Source organism: Cottoperca gobio, chromosome 7, assembly GCF_900634415.1.
Source record: "Cottoperca gobio chromosome 7, fCotGob3.1, whole genome shotgun sequence".
Lineage (NCBI taxonomy): Eukaryota > Metazoa > Chordata > Actinopteri > Perciformes > Bovichtidae > Cottoperca > Cottoperca gobio.
The window spans coordinates 20,088,410-20,108,215 of NC_041361.1; the positions used below are offsets into that span (position 1 = coordinate 20,088,410).

The 19,806-nt window shown below is 38.0% G+C and overlaps 2 protein-coding genes across 3 annotated transcripts; one reads left to right on the forward strand and one right to left on the reverse strand.

The window, feature by feature from the left end:
- Positions 1-3,246: 3,246 nt before the first annotated feature.
- zgc:103759 (U8 snoRNA-decapping enzyme) lies at positions 3,247-8,962 on the reverse strand. Of its 2 annotated transcripts, none has more exons than XM_029436599.1 (5): positions 8,860-8,962; positions 7,801-7,932; positions 5,407-5,447; positions 3,957-4,197; positions 3,247-3,782 (listed from the first exon to the last, which is right to left on the reverse strand). In XM_029436599.1, exons 1-5 carry the CDS (start codon positions 8,866-8,868, stop codon positions 3,537-3,539), a joined length of 669 nt encoding a protein of 222 aa, XP_029292459.1. In that variant the 5' UTR covers positions 8,869-8,962; the 3' UTR covers positions 3,247-3,536. The 2 variants fall into 2 exon arrangements, with proteins under 2 accessions (XP_029292459.1, XP_029292460.1); XM_029436600.1 differs by lacking the exon at positions 8,860-8,962 and adding an exon at positions 8,087-8,176.
- A 112-nt stretch (positions 8,963-9,074) lies between these two features.
- gss (glutathione synthetase) lies at positions 9,075-18,676 on the forward strand. Its single transcript, XM_029436598.1, has 13 exons — positions 9,075-9,268; positions 11,057-11,199; positions 12,348-12,493; positions 12,618-12,693; positions 14,054-14,193; positions 14,667-14,783; positions 14,979-15,059; positions 15,346-15,423; positions 15,540-15,609; positions 16,427-16,621; positions 17,251-17,332; positions 17,607-17,796; positions 17,923-18,676. The coding sequence occupies exons 2-13, from the start codon at positions 11,095-11,097 to the stop codon at positions 18,044-18,046; spliced, it is 1,404 nt and encodes a 467-aa protein (XP_029292458.1). The 5' UTR covers positions 9,075-9,268; positions 11,057-11,094; the 3' UTR covers positions 18,047-18,676.
- The last annotated feature ends 1,130 nt before the right edge of the window (positions 18,677-19,806 follow it).

Below are 19,806 nucleotides of genomic sequence, written 5' to 3' on the forward strand. Positions count from 1 at the left end.
GTATAAACACAGTGTGAAAAAGCACGATATAGCGCAAGTAAACAGAATATCAGAGGTGGGACCAACTCATTGTTTTGCAAGTCACAAGTAAATCTCAGATCTTTGAACTCAGAGTAACAAGTAAGAGTAACAAGTCCCAAGTCAAGTCCCAAGTCAAGTCTCAAGTCAACAGTAACAAGTCTCAAGTCAAGAATAACAAGTCCCAAGTCAATTCTCAAGTCAATTCTCAAGTCAAGAGTAACAAGTCCCAAGTCAAGTCCCAAGTCAAGTCTCAAGTCAACAGTAACAAGTCTCAAGTCAAGAGTAACAAGTCCCAAATCAATTCTCAAGTCAATTCTCAAGTCAAGAGTAACAAGTCCCAAGTCAAGTCCCAAGTCAAGTCTCAAGTCAACAGTAACAAGTCTCAAGTCAAGAGTAACAAGTCCCAAGTCATGTCTCAAGTCAACAGTAACAAGTCTAAAGTCAGACCTCAAGTGTATATACAGTATAAACACAGTGTGAAAAAGCACGATATAGCGCAAGTAAACAGAATATCAGAGGTGGGACCAACTCATTGTTTTGCAAGTCAAAAGTAAATCTCAGATCTTTGAACTCAGAGTAACAAGTAAGAGTAACAAGTCCCAAGTCAAGTCCCAAGTCAAGTCTCAAGTCAACAGTAACAAGTCTCAAGTCAAGAATAACAAGTCCCAAGTCAAGTCTCAAGTCAACAGTAACAAGTCTCAAGTCAAGAGTAACAAGTCCCAAGTCAATTCTCAAGTCAATTCTCAAGTCAAGAGTAACAAGTCCCAAGTCAAGTCCCAAGTCAAGTCTCAAGTCAACAGTAACAAGTCTCAAGTCAAGAGTAACAAGTCCCAAGTCAATTCTCAAGTCAATTCTCAAGTCAAGAGTAACAAGTCCCAAGTCATTCTCAAGTCAATTCTCAAGTTCAAGAGTAACAAGTCCCCCAAGCAAGTCCAGTAACAAGTCTCAAGTCAAGAGTAACAAGTCCCAAGTCATGTCTCAAGTCAACAGTAACAAGTCTCAAGTCAAGAGTAACAAGTCCCAAGTCAATTCTCAAGTCAATTCTCAAGTCAATTCTCAAGTCAAGAGTAACAAGTCCCAAGTCAAGTCCCAAGTCAAGTCTCAAGTCAACAGTAACAAGTCTCAAGTCAAGAGTAACAAGTCCCAAGTCATGTCTCAAGTCAACAGTAACAAGTCTCAAGTCAAGAGTAACAAGTCCCAAGTCAATTCTCAAGTCAAGTCTCAAGTCAACAGTAACAAGTACCAAGTCAATTCTCAAGTCAAGTCTCAAGTCAACAGTAACAAGTAACAAGTCAATTCTCAAGTGAAGTCTCAAATCGAGAGTAACAAGTCCAAAGTCAAGAGTAACAAGTCAAGTCTCAAGTTGAGAGAAACAAGTCCCAAGTCGAGACAGGCAAGTTCCAAGTCCTAAACTTTCAGTTTTGAGTCCTAAACAATTCATAATGCGTCTCAGTCTGTATTTCCTTTCTTTGGGCTTGGGGGAAGGTTTTTTCAAGTCAAAAGGCTCAAGTCCAAGTAAAGTCACAAGTCTTTAAGTCCAACTGAAGTGATGTGTCATTGGTGTTTAGGTTCAAATTGAGTTGCAAGAATTTTTTTAATTTGTCAAGTTGAGTCTAAAGTCAGACCTCAAGTGTATATACAGTATAAACACAGTGTGAAAGAGCACGAAACAGAATATCAGAGGTGGGACCAACTCATTGTTTTGCAAGTCACAAGTAAATCTCAGATCTTTGAACTCAGAGTAACAAGTAAGAGTAACAAGTCCCAAGTCAAGTCCCAAGTCAAGTCTCAAGTCAACAGTAACAAGTCTCAAGTCAAGAATAACAAGTCCCAAGTCAAGTCTCAAGTCAACAGTAACACGTCTCAAGTCAAGAGTAACAAGTCCCAAGTCAAGTCCCAAGTCAAGTCTCAAGTCAACAGTAACAAGTCCCAAGTCATGTCTCAAGTCAACAGTAACAAGTCTCAAGTCAAGAGTAACAAGTCCCAAGTCAAGTCTCAAGTCAACAGTAACAAGTCTCAAGTCAAGAGTAACAAGTCCCAAGTCAAGTCTCAAGTCAACAGTAACAAGTCTCAAGTCAAGAGTAACAAGTCCCAAGTCAATTCTCAAGTCAATTCTCAAGTCAAGAGTAACAAGTCCCAAGTCAAGTCCCAAGTCAAGTCAACAGTAACAAGTCTCAAGTCAAGAATAACAAGTCCCAAGTCAAGTCTCAAGTAAACAGTAACAAGTCTCAAGTCAAGAGTAACAAGTCCCAAGTCAATTCTCAAGTCAATTCTCAAGTCAAGAGTAACAAGTCCCAAGTCAAGTCCCAAGTCAACAGTAACAAGTCTCAAGTCAAAAGTAACAAGTCCCAAGTCATGTCTCAAGTCAATAAGTCAAAGAGTAACAAGTCCCAAGTCAAGTCCCAAGTCAAGTCTCAGTCAACAGTACAAGTCTCAAGTCAAGAGTAACAAGTCCCAAGTCATGTCTCAAGTCAACAGTAACAAGTCTCAAGTCAAGAGTAACAAGTCCCAAGTCAATTCTCAAGTCAAGTCTCAAGTCAACAGTAACAAGTACCAAGTCAATTCTCAAGTCAAGTCTCAAGTCAACAGTAACAAGTAACAAGTCAATTCTCAAGTCAAGTCTCAAATCGAGAGTAACAAGTCCAAAGTCAAGAGTAACAAGTCAAGTCCTCAAGTTGAGAGAAACAAGTCCCAAGTCGAGACAGGCAAGTTCCAAGTCCTAAACTTTCAGTTTTGAGTCCTAAACAATTCATAATGCGTCTCAGTCTGTATTTCCTTTCTTTGGGCTTGGGGGAAGGTTTTTTCAAGTCAAAAGGCTCAAGTCCAAGTAAAGTCACAAGTCTTTAAGTCCAACTGAAGTGATGTGTCATTGGTGTTTAGGTCCAAATTGAGTTGCAAGAATTTTTTTAATTTGTCAAGTTGAGTCTAAAGTCAGACCTCAAGTGTATATACAGTTTATACACACATTTTAAATCAGGGCCTGTAGAAATTTTGTTCAGGCTACTAAAAAAAACATTATTGTTGATCCTTTGATAAAATTATTCTGTTCTGAACGTTTATTGTGACTTTGAAGACTTGAAGACTTTTTGAGTTTGAAAGAGTAGAACAGTGAACTTTAAAATCTATCATTGTTTTTTATTTATTTAAGATAATTAAGATACAAAAACAAAAGAAAATAAATGCTTTTAAATGTGTCTGTGTGAAATCAACAACAGGAATATCATGGACAGTTAAATGATTTTATTTGCCTTAAAGATGGAGCAGTTGATAATGTTTTCTCAAAACAGTTTGATGCATGAGGCAATTATGAGTCATCGGCTTAGAATCAGTATGACAGTATGTGTGTGTGTGTGTCTGTGTGTCTGTCTGTGTGTGTGTGTGTGTGTGTGTGTGTGTCTGTCTGTGTGTGTGTGTTTAGGATTAAGTGTGTGAGTCATGGATTGTGTTGCACATTGCTGATGGCCAAACTGTATCTATGTGCGAGCTGGAAGAGGATGTGCTGGTGCAGGTGTGTTTCAAAACCGTTTCCTCTTCGCCTCTGTTAGCGCAAGGGCTGCCCGCAGGTCCTCTGCGCTGTGTGCGTGTAACTTTAGAGAATGTGCTAGGGCTGTGTGCAACTCCTCAGGGGCGACCAGGTCGAGGCGCAGCAGAGAGTCGACCAGCTTCGAACGAGCGTTGCCGATGAACGAGTGAGATAGGAAAGGTGCGAGGCCACCCCCGCCTTTCATGGTGTAGAGGGGCACTCTGACCATTCCCAGAACCTGGAGAGAGAGAGAGAGAGAGAGAGAGAGAGAGAGAGAGAGAGAGAGAGAGAGAGAGAGAGAGAGAGAGAGAGAGAGAGCAAGTGATGAGGAACAGAGCATGAGACCGGGTGAATGGCTGCAATCAGTCATTCTAGAAAGAAAAGGACACACACACACACACACACACATTACCTCCTGTCCATGATCTGTTGCAGTGGATGCAGCCGTTCTCTCCATCTCCCTAATTTGCTCCTCCTCCATCTTCTTCACGTAGAAGTGAGTGATAAGACGGGAGGATGAGTAGGGGGAGGAGGCAGGGGCATGGCAGCAGTCCACATGGTCTTCTACCAATATAGGAAGAGCAACGCCCAGCTCCTCCAACAATTCCCTGCTAAGCCCCGCCTCCAGGGTCTCCTCTGACGGGTTAACGTACCTGAAGTGATGAAGGTGGGGTCATAGGTCAGGATCAGATATGAAAGTCGATAAACAATATCAGCTGCATTACTCTCCAGAGACTCCTCGGTGCAGAAGTAAATAAATCAAGCTGATTGAAAATCTCATGAGTGAGTTTAAATCCAGCAGGCAGACGCAGACCCTACCGGTTGAGAAGTTTAAAAGTATACACGGATCATTTTGAAACTATGCCGGGCCTACCGTGACTGCAGCTATTTAATGGGAAAAAGGGGATTAGTCATGTCGAATGCAGGAGAAATATGTATTTTTGATTTTGAGGTCAACTGTCCCTTTAAGAAGAAATACAAGCGTTGAGCCAATGATAAAAGGCAAAATAACAGAAACACCTTACAACACAATCGCAATGCAGTAAACACCAATGTGAGGAATAACAATTATTGTCTGTAGTGGGTTTTTTTGGCAGGCCTCGATTTGCGACTGTCGGATGGTTAAGGTTAGGAGTTGATCTCGAATGGTTCAGGTCAGGATAAGTCGTCGGGCAGAGTCTCGCAAGAGTTTTTGCAAAGTTTCAAGGGTTAGCATCTATACACGACCGCATTTCGGCACAATGGTGCTTTGAACTAAATGCTAACATCAGCATGCTAACATTCGGATGTTTAGCAGATATAATGTTTACCATGTTCACAATCTTAGTTTAGTGTGTGGCTCAGTTTCGTCCAAATTAGCACTTATTAGCAAGTAATATATACTGTATACAATACATTTGGGAAAGTGCTGCTTCTGACAATTCTTACATTTCTTTTACATATGTCATCAGGATTTTTCAGACTTTTTTTCCTCCTCGTTACATAATTTCACTGTGTTGGCAAATGGTGCCCCAGAAATTCTGGCAGTGACTTACTATAAACCACAGACACAAAGGCACAAGTGATTCATATTAAGCTGAATACTAATTAAGCAGTACGTGTCTGGCAGTTGCAGATTTTTTGAAATAATTTGTCTTTAACAGTAAGATAATGCACTTTACAGAAGAACCTGTCACGCATATAATCTCATGTTTCACTGTTCACCCTTGTAGTTTGAGTATTCCAGAGACAATGTGTGAATGTTTGTTCTGCGCCGTGCAGGCTCATCTGTGAAGAAAAGGAGAGACTTACAAAGCTAAGCTAAACGTACCTGTGTGTGCACATAAAAGGATGAAACAAAAGCAGCACCAGGAAAGACTCACCCTCCAGGGAAACCCAGCAGACCGTCAAAGCGCATCTGCATCTGTGGTGGGAAGTGACAGAGGCTGTTATACACTCACACACTGATACATCCTCACACAGAGGCAGAGGTGCTTTGACAAAAACAGGAGTGTGTTGTTATGCAAACAGGCAGAGACACTGAAAGCAAAAGATGTACATCAATTGTGCATGCAAGGACTACATCATTTCCATCCAGACACAAACACTTAAAAGGGATAATTTGGATAGTTTGGATTGTTTAAAGTGGGGTTGTATGATGTACTTATCCATAGTCAGTGTATCGGAACGCCCCCAGTTTGGAGAAACAGACAGGAGTAACATCACGGAGGCTAAACGATGCACTGCTGTGGACGGGGCAGCAGAAAAACTTATTTTAGCCAGTTGAAAGAAAAGCCCACCTAAATTTTAACTGGCTCACTTTGTCATCAGACCGTCCTTTCTGACAGGGAACTGAAGCTGTTATCTATGCTCCCTTTAAAGCACCACATTCCATTGACAAAACAGTAACATTAAGCAAGTAGTATATAAGTAAGTATTTCACCTCGCAGAACATAGAGTTGCTGGTCTAACAATGTATTGATTGGTTAGTTTGGTTGTGATATTGTGAGAATTTGGTTTTTAAAGCAGTTGCTCTCAAGCTTTGTCCTTAAGGTGTATCGTTGAGTAAACGGACGACCTCTGACTAAGTGACATACAGTGGGTTCAGAAAGTATTCAGACCCCCTTCAAATACTTTTACTTTTTGGTATGTTACAGCATTATGCTAAAAATGTTTAAATGCATTTGTTCAAGTCCGGGCTCAGGCTGGGCCACTCAAGGACATTCACAGAGTTCTCCCTAAGCCACTCCTGCGTTGTTTTGGTCATGTGCTTAGGATCGTTGTCTTGTTGGAAGGTGAAACGTTAGCCCAGTCTGAGGTCCAGAGCGCTCTGAAGCAGGTTTTCATTCAGGATCTCTCTGTACTTTGCTCCATTCAGCTTTCCGTCGACCCTGACTAGTCTCCCAGTCCCTGCCACTGAAATCCCCCCCCCACAGCATGATGCTGCCACCACCATGCTTCACCGTTGGGATGGTATTGCACAGGTGATGAGCAGTGCCCGTTATCCTCCAGACGTGACGTTTAGAATTCAGGCCAACCTGTTCAATCTTAGTTTCATCAGACCAGAGAACCTTGTTTCTCACAGTCTGAGAGTTCTTTAGGTGCCATTTGGCAAACTCCATGCGGGCTGTCATGTGTCTTTTACTTACCATGAAGGCCTGATTGGTGGAGTGCTGCAGAAATAGTTGTCCTTCTGGAAGGTTCTCCCATCTCCACAGAGAATCTCTGCAGCTCGGTCAGAGTGACCATGGGGTTCATGGTCACCTCTCTTAGTGAGGCCCTTCTCCCCGATTGCCCAGTTTGGACGGGCAGCCAGCTCTAGGAAGAGTCTTAGTTGTTCCATACTTCTTCCATGTTAGAATGATGTAGGCCACGGTGTTCATAGGAGCCTTTAATGCAGCAGGAATTGTTTTGTAGCCTTCCCCAGCTCTGTGCCTTGACACAATCCTGTCTGAGCTCCACAGGCTTCCTTTGACCTCCTGGTTTGGTTTTTGGTCAAAAATACATTGTGAACTGTGGGAGCTTACATAGAAAGGTGTGTGTCTTTCCAAATCATGTCCAATCAAGTTAAGGTACCACAGGTGGACTCCAAACATGGTGTAGGAACATCTCAACGATGATCAATAGAAACAGGAAGCTCCTGAGCTTAATTTCAAGTGTCACTGCAAAGGGACCCACGTAGTGAACGAAATATCTGCAGGAATTTTGTTTCAAGTTTTTGACAAATTCTGTCTTTTCTATTAGCTCTCTGGTTGTTTTAACTGTGTGCTTTCTAATGCAGGACGAGGCTGTTGAGCAGAGAGGGAAATCTTTTAGGTCTTCACTGTGCTCTGTAAGATTGATTTTAAGTTTATTACTAAAATTTAAAAAAATAACAATTACATTTAAAAAGTAGTCTTACACTTATTAAAATCAAATAGGCCTTGCGACCCTCCGTCAAGCTTTGGTGACCCCTATTGAGGGTCGGGACCCTGAGATTGAGGACCAGTATTTTAAAGTGTTCGTTTGGACTCATCAAAGTCAAACAATAACACAAACAAACTTGAGGCAGTTTTATACCGCAACCCTGTTTTTGTTGATGGAGTTTGCCAATGACCATGGTGGTCAGTATCAGTCTATACAGGTAATACACCGACTATGGATAAATAGGCTACCTCATACAACCCCACCACACACACACACACACACACACACACACACACACACACACACACACACACACACACACACACACACACACACACACACACACACACACACACACAGCTGTTCCTCACCAGTATGATATGTCGGATGGGAAGTCTCCCAAACAGCTGAGTTTTCGTGTCACAGTAGAGCATCACGTGACATGCATGCCTGCAGCCTGTGCAAGCCAATGCCCCCGCCCTGGACAGCTGTCCACTCGCCATCTACAAGTATAATACACACAAACACAGAGAAAAATGACACAGTTCAGTGCATACTGATCGCTCTGCATGGTTGCCTCCTTGTCATGTGTTGCCAAAATGACATCATGCAAATATACTTGATTTCTTTGTTTCCCCTTCCCCCTCATATTCTAACCTGACTTAAACCGATTAGCTTGAAGGCCTGTGGGCTTGTTTTCAGAAAAAGCTTATGAAGGCTATGCAGTAGAACCAGGAAGCTAACAGGAAGATCTTTGTGACTTTTATCAAAATAGTTTTAGCTCCCTCTGCTGTTGTGGAGGAGGCTGACAACTGGGGGAACTCCCTGCCCTGCCCTGGACTGAACTTTAAATAGTTATTTATGTATTTTCATATATGTATCTTATTCTAATTTTGGCTATTGTCATAACTCTAAATTAACAATATTATTAATAGCAAATCAGTCTCTCATTTGGAATAATAGTGACATTGGATTAAAAAACAATTCTATATTTTTACAGAATGGGAATGACAGTAATGTTTTGTTTAGTAAAACAATCACCTAATCCAGAAGGTCTTTTAATATAGTATTTGTCTGTTTGATCCCTGTCTGTTTTAATAATGAATTCCATTCCTGACGTTGAGATATATATCAAGGTAGTTGATATCATCACATATCAAGTGGAAAAAACGGTGTGACCTTTTCTTTAAGGTACTTAGGGTTATGTCTGTTCTAAACTTCTGGTCTTTCTGTGGACTTGGTAAAACCCCTCACTTGTTTGTACAGCTGTGTTTGGAAACATTGAGCCAGATATATTCATTGTAACGTTTGGGTTCTTTCATGTTCTTTTTTTTTTTTTTTTTTTTTTTTTTTTACAATGTCTGCAGTTCAGATCAAAACCAGTGCTATTTTATGAATCTTTCAAACATCTTATGACCCACATACATTACCTGCCACATAATTGCCTCTTCCACCAGGTAACTAACACATTATAATCCTGCTATTGGTTAAATGCTGTCTCATTCTTCAGTCAGCATTTTGGACCGGAATGCCCGTTTAACCGGAATACAAGTTTTTTGGTGACGTACTGAGCGTTGATTGGCTGAACAAAGTAGTGGTAAATGGAAACGGCAGTGCGTCTAACCAATAGCAGGACTCCGCCGCGCGGTGGCTCGTGCATGTATGGAATACAGTCGCAGATTCGTTTTTACATGTATTACAGACGGATATGTTTTACTCGTTACAAAGGACAGTGCAGCTCTAAAGATATTATCTGGTTACACAGAACTACACATCCTGCTTGTGAAACCTGTCGAGAAGGACACGAAACACCAACTGGAGAAACCTGCTAGCTTGAAGGTAGATAATGAGCTGCTACTGACGGTGCTTTACGTGTTTTACGTTAGGTTGGTTAAAGCTCAGGTAAAACTAAGGGAGCTAAATTAAGCTACAAGTGTTGTTTTTGTGGTATACGCGCACAAGTATCACACAAGTTTAATGTTGTTCTGTTAACTTACTGATTCCTCATGTGTATTTCTCTCGAATCTATTTATTATCCATTTTTAATGTATGCATTTCTTTTATAGCTTTTTCTGTGTTTGTGTAAAGCCTTGTTGGTAAACTCCTGCGCTGAACAAGTGCTACATGTTTGTACACAGCAACAACTATACATTACAGTTATTATTTCAGTTGTAGTAGTACGTTTGCATTAAACCTGTTGAGGTATTGTCCCGATAGTTTTTCAACAGGTTTATTCTAAACGAGAATGCAGTTACATTTATGTTCATTCCGTAATTCAAAACCGAAAGACACGAGCAAAACTCAAAGTACAGATTCGAAACTTGCTATGATACCCACATCGACTGACAAGTGTAAAAATGAGACGACTAGCACCAATGAACACCTATATTTATGTCCCTCATGTGCTTTGAAGTTTTATTTATTTATATATATATTTTATCTGTTAGTAAATATGTAGATGTATGTATCGTATGTATGTATGTATATAATATATATATATATATATATATATATATATATCTATATATATATATATATATATAATATATGGTGTGTGTGTGTGGATGTATATATATATATTATGTATGTATGTATGTATGTATGTATGTTGTGTTATATATATCTGTATGTATGTATGTATGTATGTATGTATGTTATGTATGTGTGTAATTATCTTTATATGTGTGTGTGTGTGTGTGTCTTATCTCTCTCTATCTTATATTCTATATCTATACTATCTATCTTATCTGTCTCTGTTTCTCTGTGTATGTTTCTTTGTTGTGTGTGTTTTTTGTGTGTGTGTGTGTGTGTGTGTTGTGTGTATATTTATTGTGTTATCTCTGTCTTTATGTGTTGTCTCTATATTGTATATTGTATGTATATTTTGTATGTGTGTTATATTATATATTATATATATTATATGTATATATGTATATTCTATCTATATATATATATATATATAATTATATATTTGTATGATATATGTGTTATGTTCATATATTATATATATATCTATTTATATGTGTATAATTTCTATATGTGTATATATAATTTGTATATTATTTCTATATAGATATATATGTTTATATATTAATTTAATCTATATATATATGTATATATATATTATTATATATCTAATATATATATATGTTATATATATATATTATATATATATATTAATTATATATCGGTATATAATATATATATATGTGTTATATATTTTATATATGTTATATATATATATATATAATAATATTATATCTTGTGTATTTTTTGTTTGTGTATATATTTATCTTATATATGTGTATATTTTTCTTATATTTATCTACTGTGTAATATGTTATGTGTATATAGTTATATATCCTCTATCTATATATATGTATCTGTCTATGTGTGTCATCGATCTCTCTATCTCTACTATCTCTATCTATATCTCTCTCTATCTCTATACTCTATATATATCTATATCTCTATATATATATATATATATATATATATATATATATATATATATATAATATCTATCTATCTCTCTGTAGTAAAATGCCTTTAAGGAACATGTTGTTTCCTTTTTAATTAGGTGACTTGCAGTGACAGGAAGAGTACTCTTGTTTTTTCATATTACAGGTGAATCAGGATGGCCCAGGGCGATACCAGAGACGATAATGATGAATACTACACTGTTAGAAGACTTGGCTGATGTGGCAAAAGATTCAGCACTGCTGCAGGGTGTCCTCATGAGGATCCAAGAGACCCCCAACTCATCAGAGGTAGGACGTAAAACACAAGACATTTCTATTTGACCTGCACAGACAAAAAAACAAAGTTGTGACAGAACATGGAGGGAAGATGCATCGTGCTGACTTTGTTAGTTACTTGTGTCAGTTTTACAGCTTGGTCTAGGGTGCATTTGCAAATAATTGTTATGGATCATTGCATGCTTGTGAACTGGTTTGTCCCTCATCGTGGACATAATACTTATCCTTTTTACACCCTACTGAAGATGAATCGTAGAGCAGTGAAACAAACGTTAGTGGAAGAGAGAAATAAGAAGAGACCCAAAGAGAGTGGAAAAATAGCTGATCTGTGTCAGGGTTAGAAAATCATTTACAACCAATGTGGACATCATTTGTTAACACTTAACGATTAATTCTACTACCTTGTACCTGTCACTTTGTATCTGGTGGCAATAACCACCACATATCTCTTAAACCCTGCAATGTCTTGGCCATAACGTAAAGGCTGCAGGACTACAAGGTTCAATACACAGAGATACTAAGTATGTGCCTCTTGTGCCGCTTTAAGAGCACGGTAATAAAGTAATCATTCAAGTAGTAAATCCTATGCACAAAGGGAATACCAATAAAAACAGTTTAACAAAGCAGCAAACACAGTGAATGTGTTAATTCTTCTGATATCGGTAAATTTAAAAAAAGTATTTTTCCCTCATGGAGTAAAAATCACTTGTACAACAACAATAGTTATCAGACCACCCTCTTTATTTTCAAATTTCGGTTAGTTGATAATGCGACAAAAGAATTTATAGCGATACAAAACTGGCACGTTACGTTCGAGGTCATTGCATATTTAATAAAATATGTTGCTTTGCTTCTCAGTCTTTGAGTTTCTAAGTAAAAGTAAATGCATTTGTAAAGCAAATATAAATGGATATGTATTTATGTGATGTTACAAAGTGAGCCACAGCCAGTTAGAGGACATGATTCCATTCCAGTGGGCTGTTAAGCCATTGCTGTCAAAACAGGCGTGTTCAATGTCAAGTCATGTTAGGAATTTGTTCTGCTTTCGGGCTCAGGATTTGGGACAGATCTTCATTAAGCCTGGGTTTGCAATTGCTTGTGTATTGTGAAGAATGTCGGCATTCTTTTTCTAACATTTTACAACTTGTTTTTTTTTAAAGTTGGTGACGTATGCTCCGTTCACACTCTTCCCCACACCTGTGCCTAAGACTGTGTTCAGCCAGGCTCTGGCAGTGCAGACTCACTACAACACACTGGTGGACAAGATCAGCCAGGACCCAGACTTTCTGCACGAGGCTCTAGCGAGGTAGCATACGATCACAATATAGTTGCAATATAATTACATTATGATTGTACAGGGTGAATCTGTGACAACTTAATGTAACATTTTGATGAAGTGGATTTTAACAGGGGGATGTCTTGGTTTATAGCACCATTGCAGTGGATGATTTCACTGCGAGGTTGTTCAGGATCCACCAACAAATCCTAAAAGAAGGAAGGTCTCAGGTATGTCAGCGATTTTGAAAACTGGGCAGTGCCCATCCTTTCAAACTACTGGCCTTGCTGATACGGCCATTATGTTAAAGATTATCTGTTGTTTTTTGGTCAGAGGCCTCGTCGTCTAGCCACAAACAAACAAGTAATTTGTTAACTTTATAAAACAATAGAGGATATTTAGAATGAATACATTTGATAGCATGACTCATGATTGTTAGGCTATAAAGTAAACCAGTAAATGTGACCATGTTGCAGCATATAAAATGCATAGCAACCAAAATATAATGTTGCTCGCAAGACAAATAACATTTATGATTTATTTATTTTAATTCAAGATATTTATATATATAGATATATATATATATATATATATATATATATATATATATATATATATATATATATATATATATATATATATTATAAATATTTATATATATATATTTATATAAATATTTATATATAAATATTTCTATATATATATTATAAATATTTCTATATAAATATTTATAATATATATAAATATATATATATATATATAAATATCTTGAATTAAAATAAATAAATATTTATAATATATATATATATATACACATTATAAATATTTATTTATTTTAATTCAAGATATTTAGATATAGATATAGATATATATATATATATATATATATATATCTATATATATATCTATAAATATATATATAATATCATAAATATCTTGAATTAAAATAAATATATTATAAATTTTATATATATAGTATTATAAAATATTTATTTATTTTAATTCAGATATATATAGATATATATATATATATATATATCTTGAATTAAAATAAAAAAATAAAATATATATTATATATATTATATATATTATATATATATATATAATATATTATATATTATATATATATATATATATTATATGTATATATATTTATATATATATATATATAATATATATATATATATATGTATTTATTTTATTATTTATTTATTTTTATAATATTTATAATATATATATTATATAAATATATAATATATTATATATATATATATTATATATATATTATTTATATATTTATATTATAATATATATTTATAATATATATATTATAAATATATATTATATAAATATAAATGTACTATCGCTATATAAATGCAGCCCATTAGCACGGAACAAAGAAATCCAGAAACTGTGAAGGTGGAAATTGGGTTCCACCTTCATTGAGTTTGGAAATTTTTCTTGAAAAGTACCATGTGATTAATCGTTTATTAAAATAGTTGCGTTGTTTGAGCCTTCCCTTAGGAGTTTGCGCCGAATGTTACCTTTTGGTGATCTAAGTGGTCTGAGTGGGAATTCTTTGCCTTCCAGTCTATTGTGTTGGGTCTCAATCGGTCCGACTACATGCTGGACCAGGGAGAGGACGGGTCGTCGTCTCTGAAGCAGATAGAAATCAACACCGTGGCTGCCAGTTTCGGAGGTCTCTCATCTCGCACGCCAGATGTACACCGGTAAGGCATTAGCATATCACCCACAGACTGAAAACAATGACAACTAAACATTCATGATGACATTTTTATAGCTGGTGATGAAAGAAGTGTCGTCACATTTGGGCAAACCTTTCATACAGTTAAGTGACCCCTTAAGGTATGAAATGCCATATTAAATAAATAAGTACAAAGCTTAATATGCCTATAAAATAAAAACAAGGCTGTAAATATATAAATGAGTTTTTATGTTATTTCAGGGGACTTTTATTACTTATTGGCTCATTAATATATTTATTAATAAATGTATTGCCTCATCTATTTATTTCAGGATTTATATCCTAGGCATATGTATTTATTTGTTTTTGTATTTATTTATATATGTAATGTTGGCTTAAATGGCATTCCATGTTTAGGCAGCTATTTTTCTCGTGTTAAAAAATACGCACCTCTCAATGAGTAACATTGCTGTACGCATGCTTCATCTTGATCCACAGACACATCCTTAAGGTGGCCGGGCGGCCGGAGGAGAGCCAGCGGATTCTCGACAACAATCCTGCAGCTGGTCTGGCCAGGGCTGTTTCCAAAGCCTGGGAGCTGTATGGATCAGAGAGGTAGGAATTAAAGTACATCACTGACCTCAAACTATTGGAACTACATGTCCTTGCCTAATGGGTGTCCTGACTACTCGCGTACTGTTCCATCTGCTTAGCTAAAGATGTGCTGAGGAAATGAGTTCACCTTAAAAGAGTCGAGAGTAAAAACATTGCAGTCAGAGGGATTTACAGGAGCAATTGTTGTGATTGCAGAGCAGTCGTCATGTTCTTGGTGGAAGAGAGTCAAAGGAACGTCTTCGATCAACGGTACATTGAGAACGAGCTGTGGAAGAGGTAGGTGGGAGAACCGAGGAGCTGTTTCTGAAGCAGCTTTAGCCAACGTTTTTGTTGTTGTTATTATTATCTTTATTATTATTATTATTATTATTATTATTATTATTCATGTGAAAGTAATTCAGTCTGGAAACAAACATTTGGTTCCATTATCTTGTACTAACCTTTCACATGTTTTAAATGCATTTAAACACGTGAAAGGTCCGTCATCAAGTTTGAAATGCACATTCTGCTGTAAGAAAACAGTGCTTTTTGTAACCGGCACACTGTTGTCAATGTGTTTCAGAAACATTCCTACAATGAGAAGGCGGTTCGACGATGTTAGTAAAACAGGCTCTCTAGATCAGGACAAAAGGCTATTTGTGTAAGTTAAATGTAAACTTATAAACGGTGTACGATGCATAATTTATGTATTACTGCTTTTGAAATGATTAATTTTGAATTGAATTCTGATCACATTTCTATCACTTCTCTTCTCAGTGACGGACGAGAGGTTGCCGTGGTGTACTTCAGGAATGGCTACATGCCTCAGAACTACACTTCTGAACAGGTCTTCACTTAAATCTTTTTTCCTCGTTCTGGTGGTTTTAACTAGCAGACTCCAACACCTTCAAGAGTTTAGTTGGGAATGGACATGGAGGAGTTACAACTGAGTTGAGTGCTTGTAGGTTTTCCACACATGGATTATTCTGACAATTGATGTCCAATGTGGCACACTAATCAATTCTCTCATAAGGCTATATAGGACTTTAAAGAATAGTCACCTTATTAATTGCCGGTTAGCAGGTTAACTCCGAGCTTTACAGTTGTCAGGCATATCCGGCCAAATCTGAATTGGTTTTTACCATATTTAAAGCTCTGATGTGTACACTGTGCAGCTGAACAGTCTAACTATCTGATCAGATCTACAACTCCTCAGATACTCCATTCTGAATTACTCAGTTTGGGAATGGGAGTAAAAACTTAACTGGGACATCCCAAGTTCAAACAGCTGGGAGCAAACTGTATTAAAGGTACAGCCAGTGGAATTGTATTACCCAGTGAACTACTTGTTGAGCATACCTTACATCGACGGTTTGTCATTGTGCCACAGTGTGAACGCTCCCTTATAGTGTGACTGTGTTCAGTGCTCTACTCTGCATCAGGGTGCAAACGTCTTTATGGTCTGCTGCGCAACGTGCCCTCTGTTCTGTCAGGAATGTTGGCCAAGAGAGAGCGGGTATCAAGTGGGCAGTTAGTCTGACAACAGCCCCGTTTTGAAACAGAAGTGATGGCGTGGAGTCTTGTTGTTTCAGATGCAGGGGAGACGATGTAATGTATTGAAGTAGTTCTAGTAAAACTTTAGTGTTTATTTTTTTTAATTGTAGACTTGGGATGCTCGTCTCCTGATGGAGCGCTCTCTGGCTGTGAAATGTCCAGACATCAGCACTCACCTGGCTGGAACCAAGAAGGTTCAGCAGGTGCTCGCCACACCTGGAGTCCTGGAGAAGTTCTTCCCCGACCAGCCCCGGGTGGTGGAGCAGATCCGAGCGACGTTCGCTGGCCTCTACACTCTAGACATGGTGAGAAAAAATAATGCGTGCTACACAGTTGTTCCAATGTTATTGAGGTGTTGTGTGTATGTAACCCACTTCCCGTCGCCTACACATACCTCTCTACCCAGTCCCCCGGGGCTCCGTGTTGTGTTCAGGATTGTGGTTGAAACCTTGACAGGTTTTATCTTGTCTTCTGTTTCTTGTCAACCACAGTGGCTGCAGGCTTTAGAGCCTTGGCTAGTGCAAAGTTTTTCTCTTAGAAATCTACTTAATACTGCTTGCTAGTGAAAAACATGGCAACCTACATAAAAAGAAATTGCAGACCTATGGTGTGAGGTCAGTACCAGGGCTGCCACCATTATACCGCTGAGCAAGGTTCTTAACCCTGAGCTGCACCAGGGAGACTGTCCCTGTAGTTAGTTCACTGTAAGTCACTATAAGATAAGAGCGTCTGCTAAAGGACCTGTAATGTAATGAATTGCTTTTTTCTCTCTGGAATATCCAGCGCAACAGTGACACCTAGTGGCCTACTCATGACATCATGAGTATTACTACGGTTTAAAAAATAGAAAGTGTGTGCTTTAATGCTTCATGTTCAGGGATTTGTATTTATTTATTTGTGAGATGACTTCATTCTTTGTTGTTGTTTACTTCAGGGACCAGAGGGTGACAAAACGGTAGCAATGGCTTTGGCAGCACCCGACCGCTTTGTCCTGAAGCCTCAGCGGGAGGGAGGAGGTACGTATGTTTCCCCATGCAGGAAATCCTAAACGCACTTCCACATAGGTCACCATATCTTAAATCAGGAGACTTTGAAATGTCATTAACTCCAGCGTAGTGTGAGCCACTGTCCCTTCTACAGACAGCATTGAAAGTGAAGTCTGACATGTACACATGTCAAAGTAAGCAGTAAATGTTAGTAGACTTTAAGGTTTCTGCCAATAACATGGCAGGACACAGCTGTAGTTTCCGTATATAAGGATAAGTTTAAAATCTGTCATCATATTTGCAGGTAACAACATCTACGGATCACAGATCTGCCAGGTCCTGCAGGGAGTGAAGGCGAGCACAGAGAGGACGGCCTATATTCTGATGGATAAAATCCATCCCACCCCCGTACGGAACTACCTGCTGAGACGAGACGCTCCTCTCCAGATCAGTAACTGTCTCAGTGAACTGGGAGTGTTTGGAACATACGTCAGGTCTGTAATCACCGTTTTATTGGCATAGAATAATATATAATAATAATATAAATCAGAAGGGTGTACACTTTTAATCCAGTGGAATAAACATGGCAGATCTGTCCCACTCTCCGTGTGTCCCGACAGGCACGGTAAAGACATGGTGATGAACGAGTGCGTGGGTCATCTGCTGAGGACCAAGAGTTCAGAACACTCAGACGGAGGTGTAGCAGCCGGAGTGGCTGTGCTGGACAATCCTCTCCTTGTCTGAGTATTTACACTCCTCGGCTTCAACCAAACCAAAATGCACAAACGGACACCGATGAGATCAAGGTTGCACGTTTGAGTCGCACTTACTTTGGGCTCCTGATGCTGAGCAAATGTGTGTCCCATATGTAACCTACTCGAGACAGGCTGCAGAAGTCCTCAGTGGAGCCTCTGGATGGAGTCATCCTGCTGTCAGAGGGGGTGCAGTACGAATGCCTCTGGGTGTTCTCTGGGGAAGTTGGGTGTAATTTGTATGTATTTGTGCTTCCAAATGGGTTTAAGAAGACCATGTTTCTTATCAGGTTTTGATATCATGATGATTCTGCTCCAGTGGAGGGCTGCTAAAGGCTTAATCAAGTGTAACCCTTGTGCCTCACCTCTCAAAAGTTTGCTCATTTCCACTTTCAACTAGTTCAACTAGTACAAATATCTTGTATTTGCCCAATAGGGGCAAACATGAGAAAATGGCGGAAAACATTCAAAACTATTATTTTGAAGCCAGGGCTCTGGATATAATAGATATAATAGAATCCACGCACAAAGAATGATGAGTCTGTTCGGCTCATACGTGAGCAAACATTTTCTGTTAACAAAAGCAGATTGAGAACCAAAATGAGCGACAGCATCTCTGTGATGTCCTTCGTATCTCAAACACCAAATTTACTCCTGACCTGCACCATCCTTCAGTCCAAAGCATCACTGCTCCCACTGAGTGCAACGCTGTTCCCATTATAGGAGAGTTAAAACATATATTACAAAGTATTCATGTTAAGATACATTTTTCAATAAATCCCCCCCCCCTGGGATCACCATCTGTGATAGTCATCTGAGGCTTTTGTTTTGAGAATGAGCTGCAAACCCTGTGTTACAAAATTAATGAAACCTCATTAATATAAAGCAAATTCAATTATCAAGCATAATTTACCTAAATTAGATTTTGTTTTTTTTAAGGCAATATACCTCAAAAGTATGAGTGGCCCAGCCCTTCATATATTTTTCTGTATGTGGCCCTCAGTGAAAAACGTTTGGACACCCCTGCCTTAAAGGAAGTGAGGACACTATCATTTGTCAATTTGATAAATCTTTTACATATTTAGATAAAAAAAAAAAAAGCTCCACTGTCACTCCTTTTGGGACATACATCACTTTTATTTTCTTAACATTTTTTGATGTACTGTGGTAAAGTGAGGCTGAGATAAACAGGGTGAACGGGCAGGTTCAGTTACCTACTTATTAAACTACGCATCAGAGTCAAATATTTATCATACATTACATAAATCATCCAAATATGATAGAAAAATACATCTATACAAACAACAAATACGTAGAAAAGTAGAACACAGTAATATATTTCTACCCCCCAGAAAGGAGTGAATAAAAAGACCGGTTCAGCCGAACAATTGGACAGAATTTGTATTTGGTGATGGTCTAGTGCAGGGGTGTCAAACTCATTGTAGTTCAGGGGCCACATGCAGCCCAATTTGATCTCAAGTGGGCCGGACCAGTAAAATCATATCATAATAATCTATAAATAACGAGATCTCAAAATGTTTCCCTTTGTTTTAGTGCAAAAAAGTACAAGTACATTCTGAAAATGTTCACATTTAATGAACTATCTTTTTACAAAACATGAACAACCTAAAAGTGCAATTTCAACAATATTATGCCTCAGTTTATAATTTAGTTGCATTACAACTTACAGATCACAGTGTATCAGGCACAAAACATTTAGTCACAGGTATCTGGAACAATATAATATTTTAC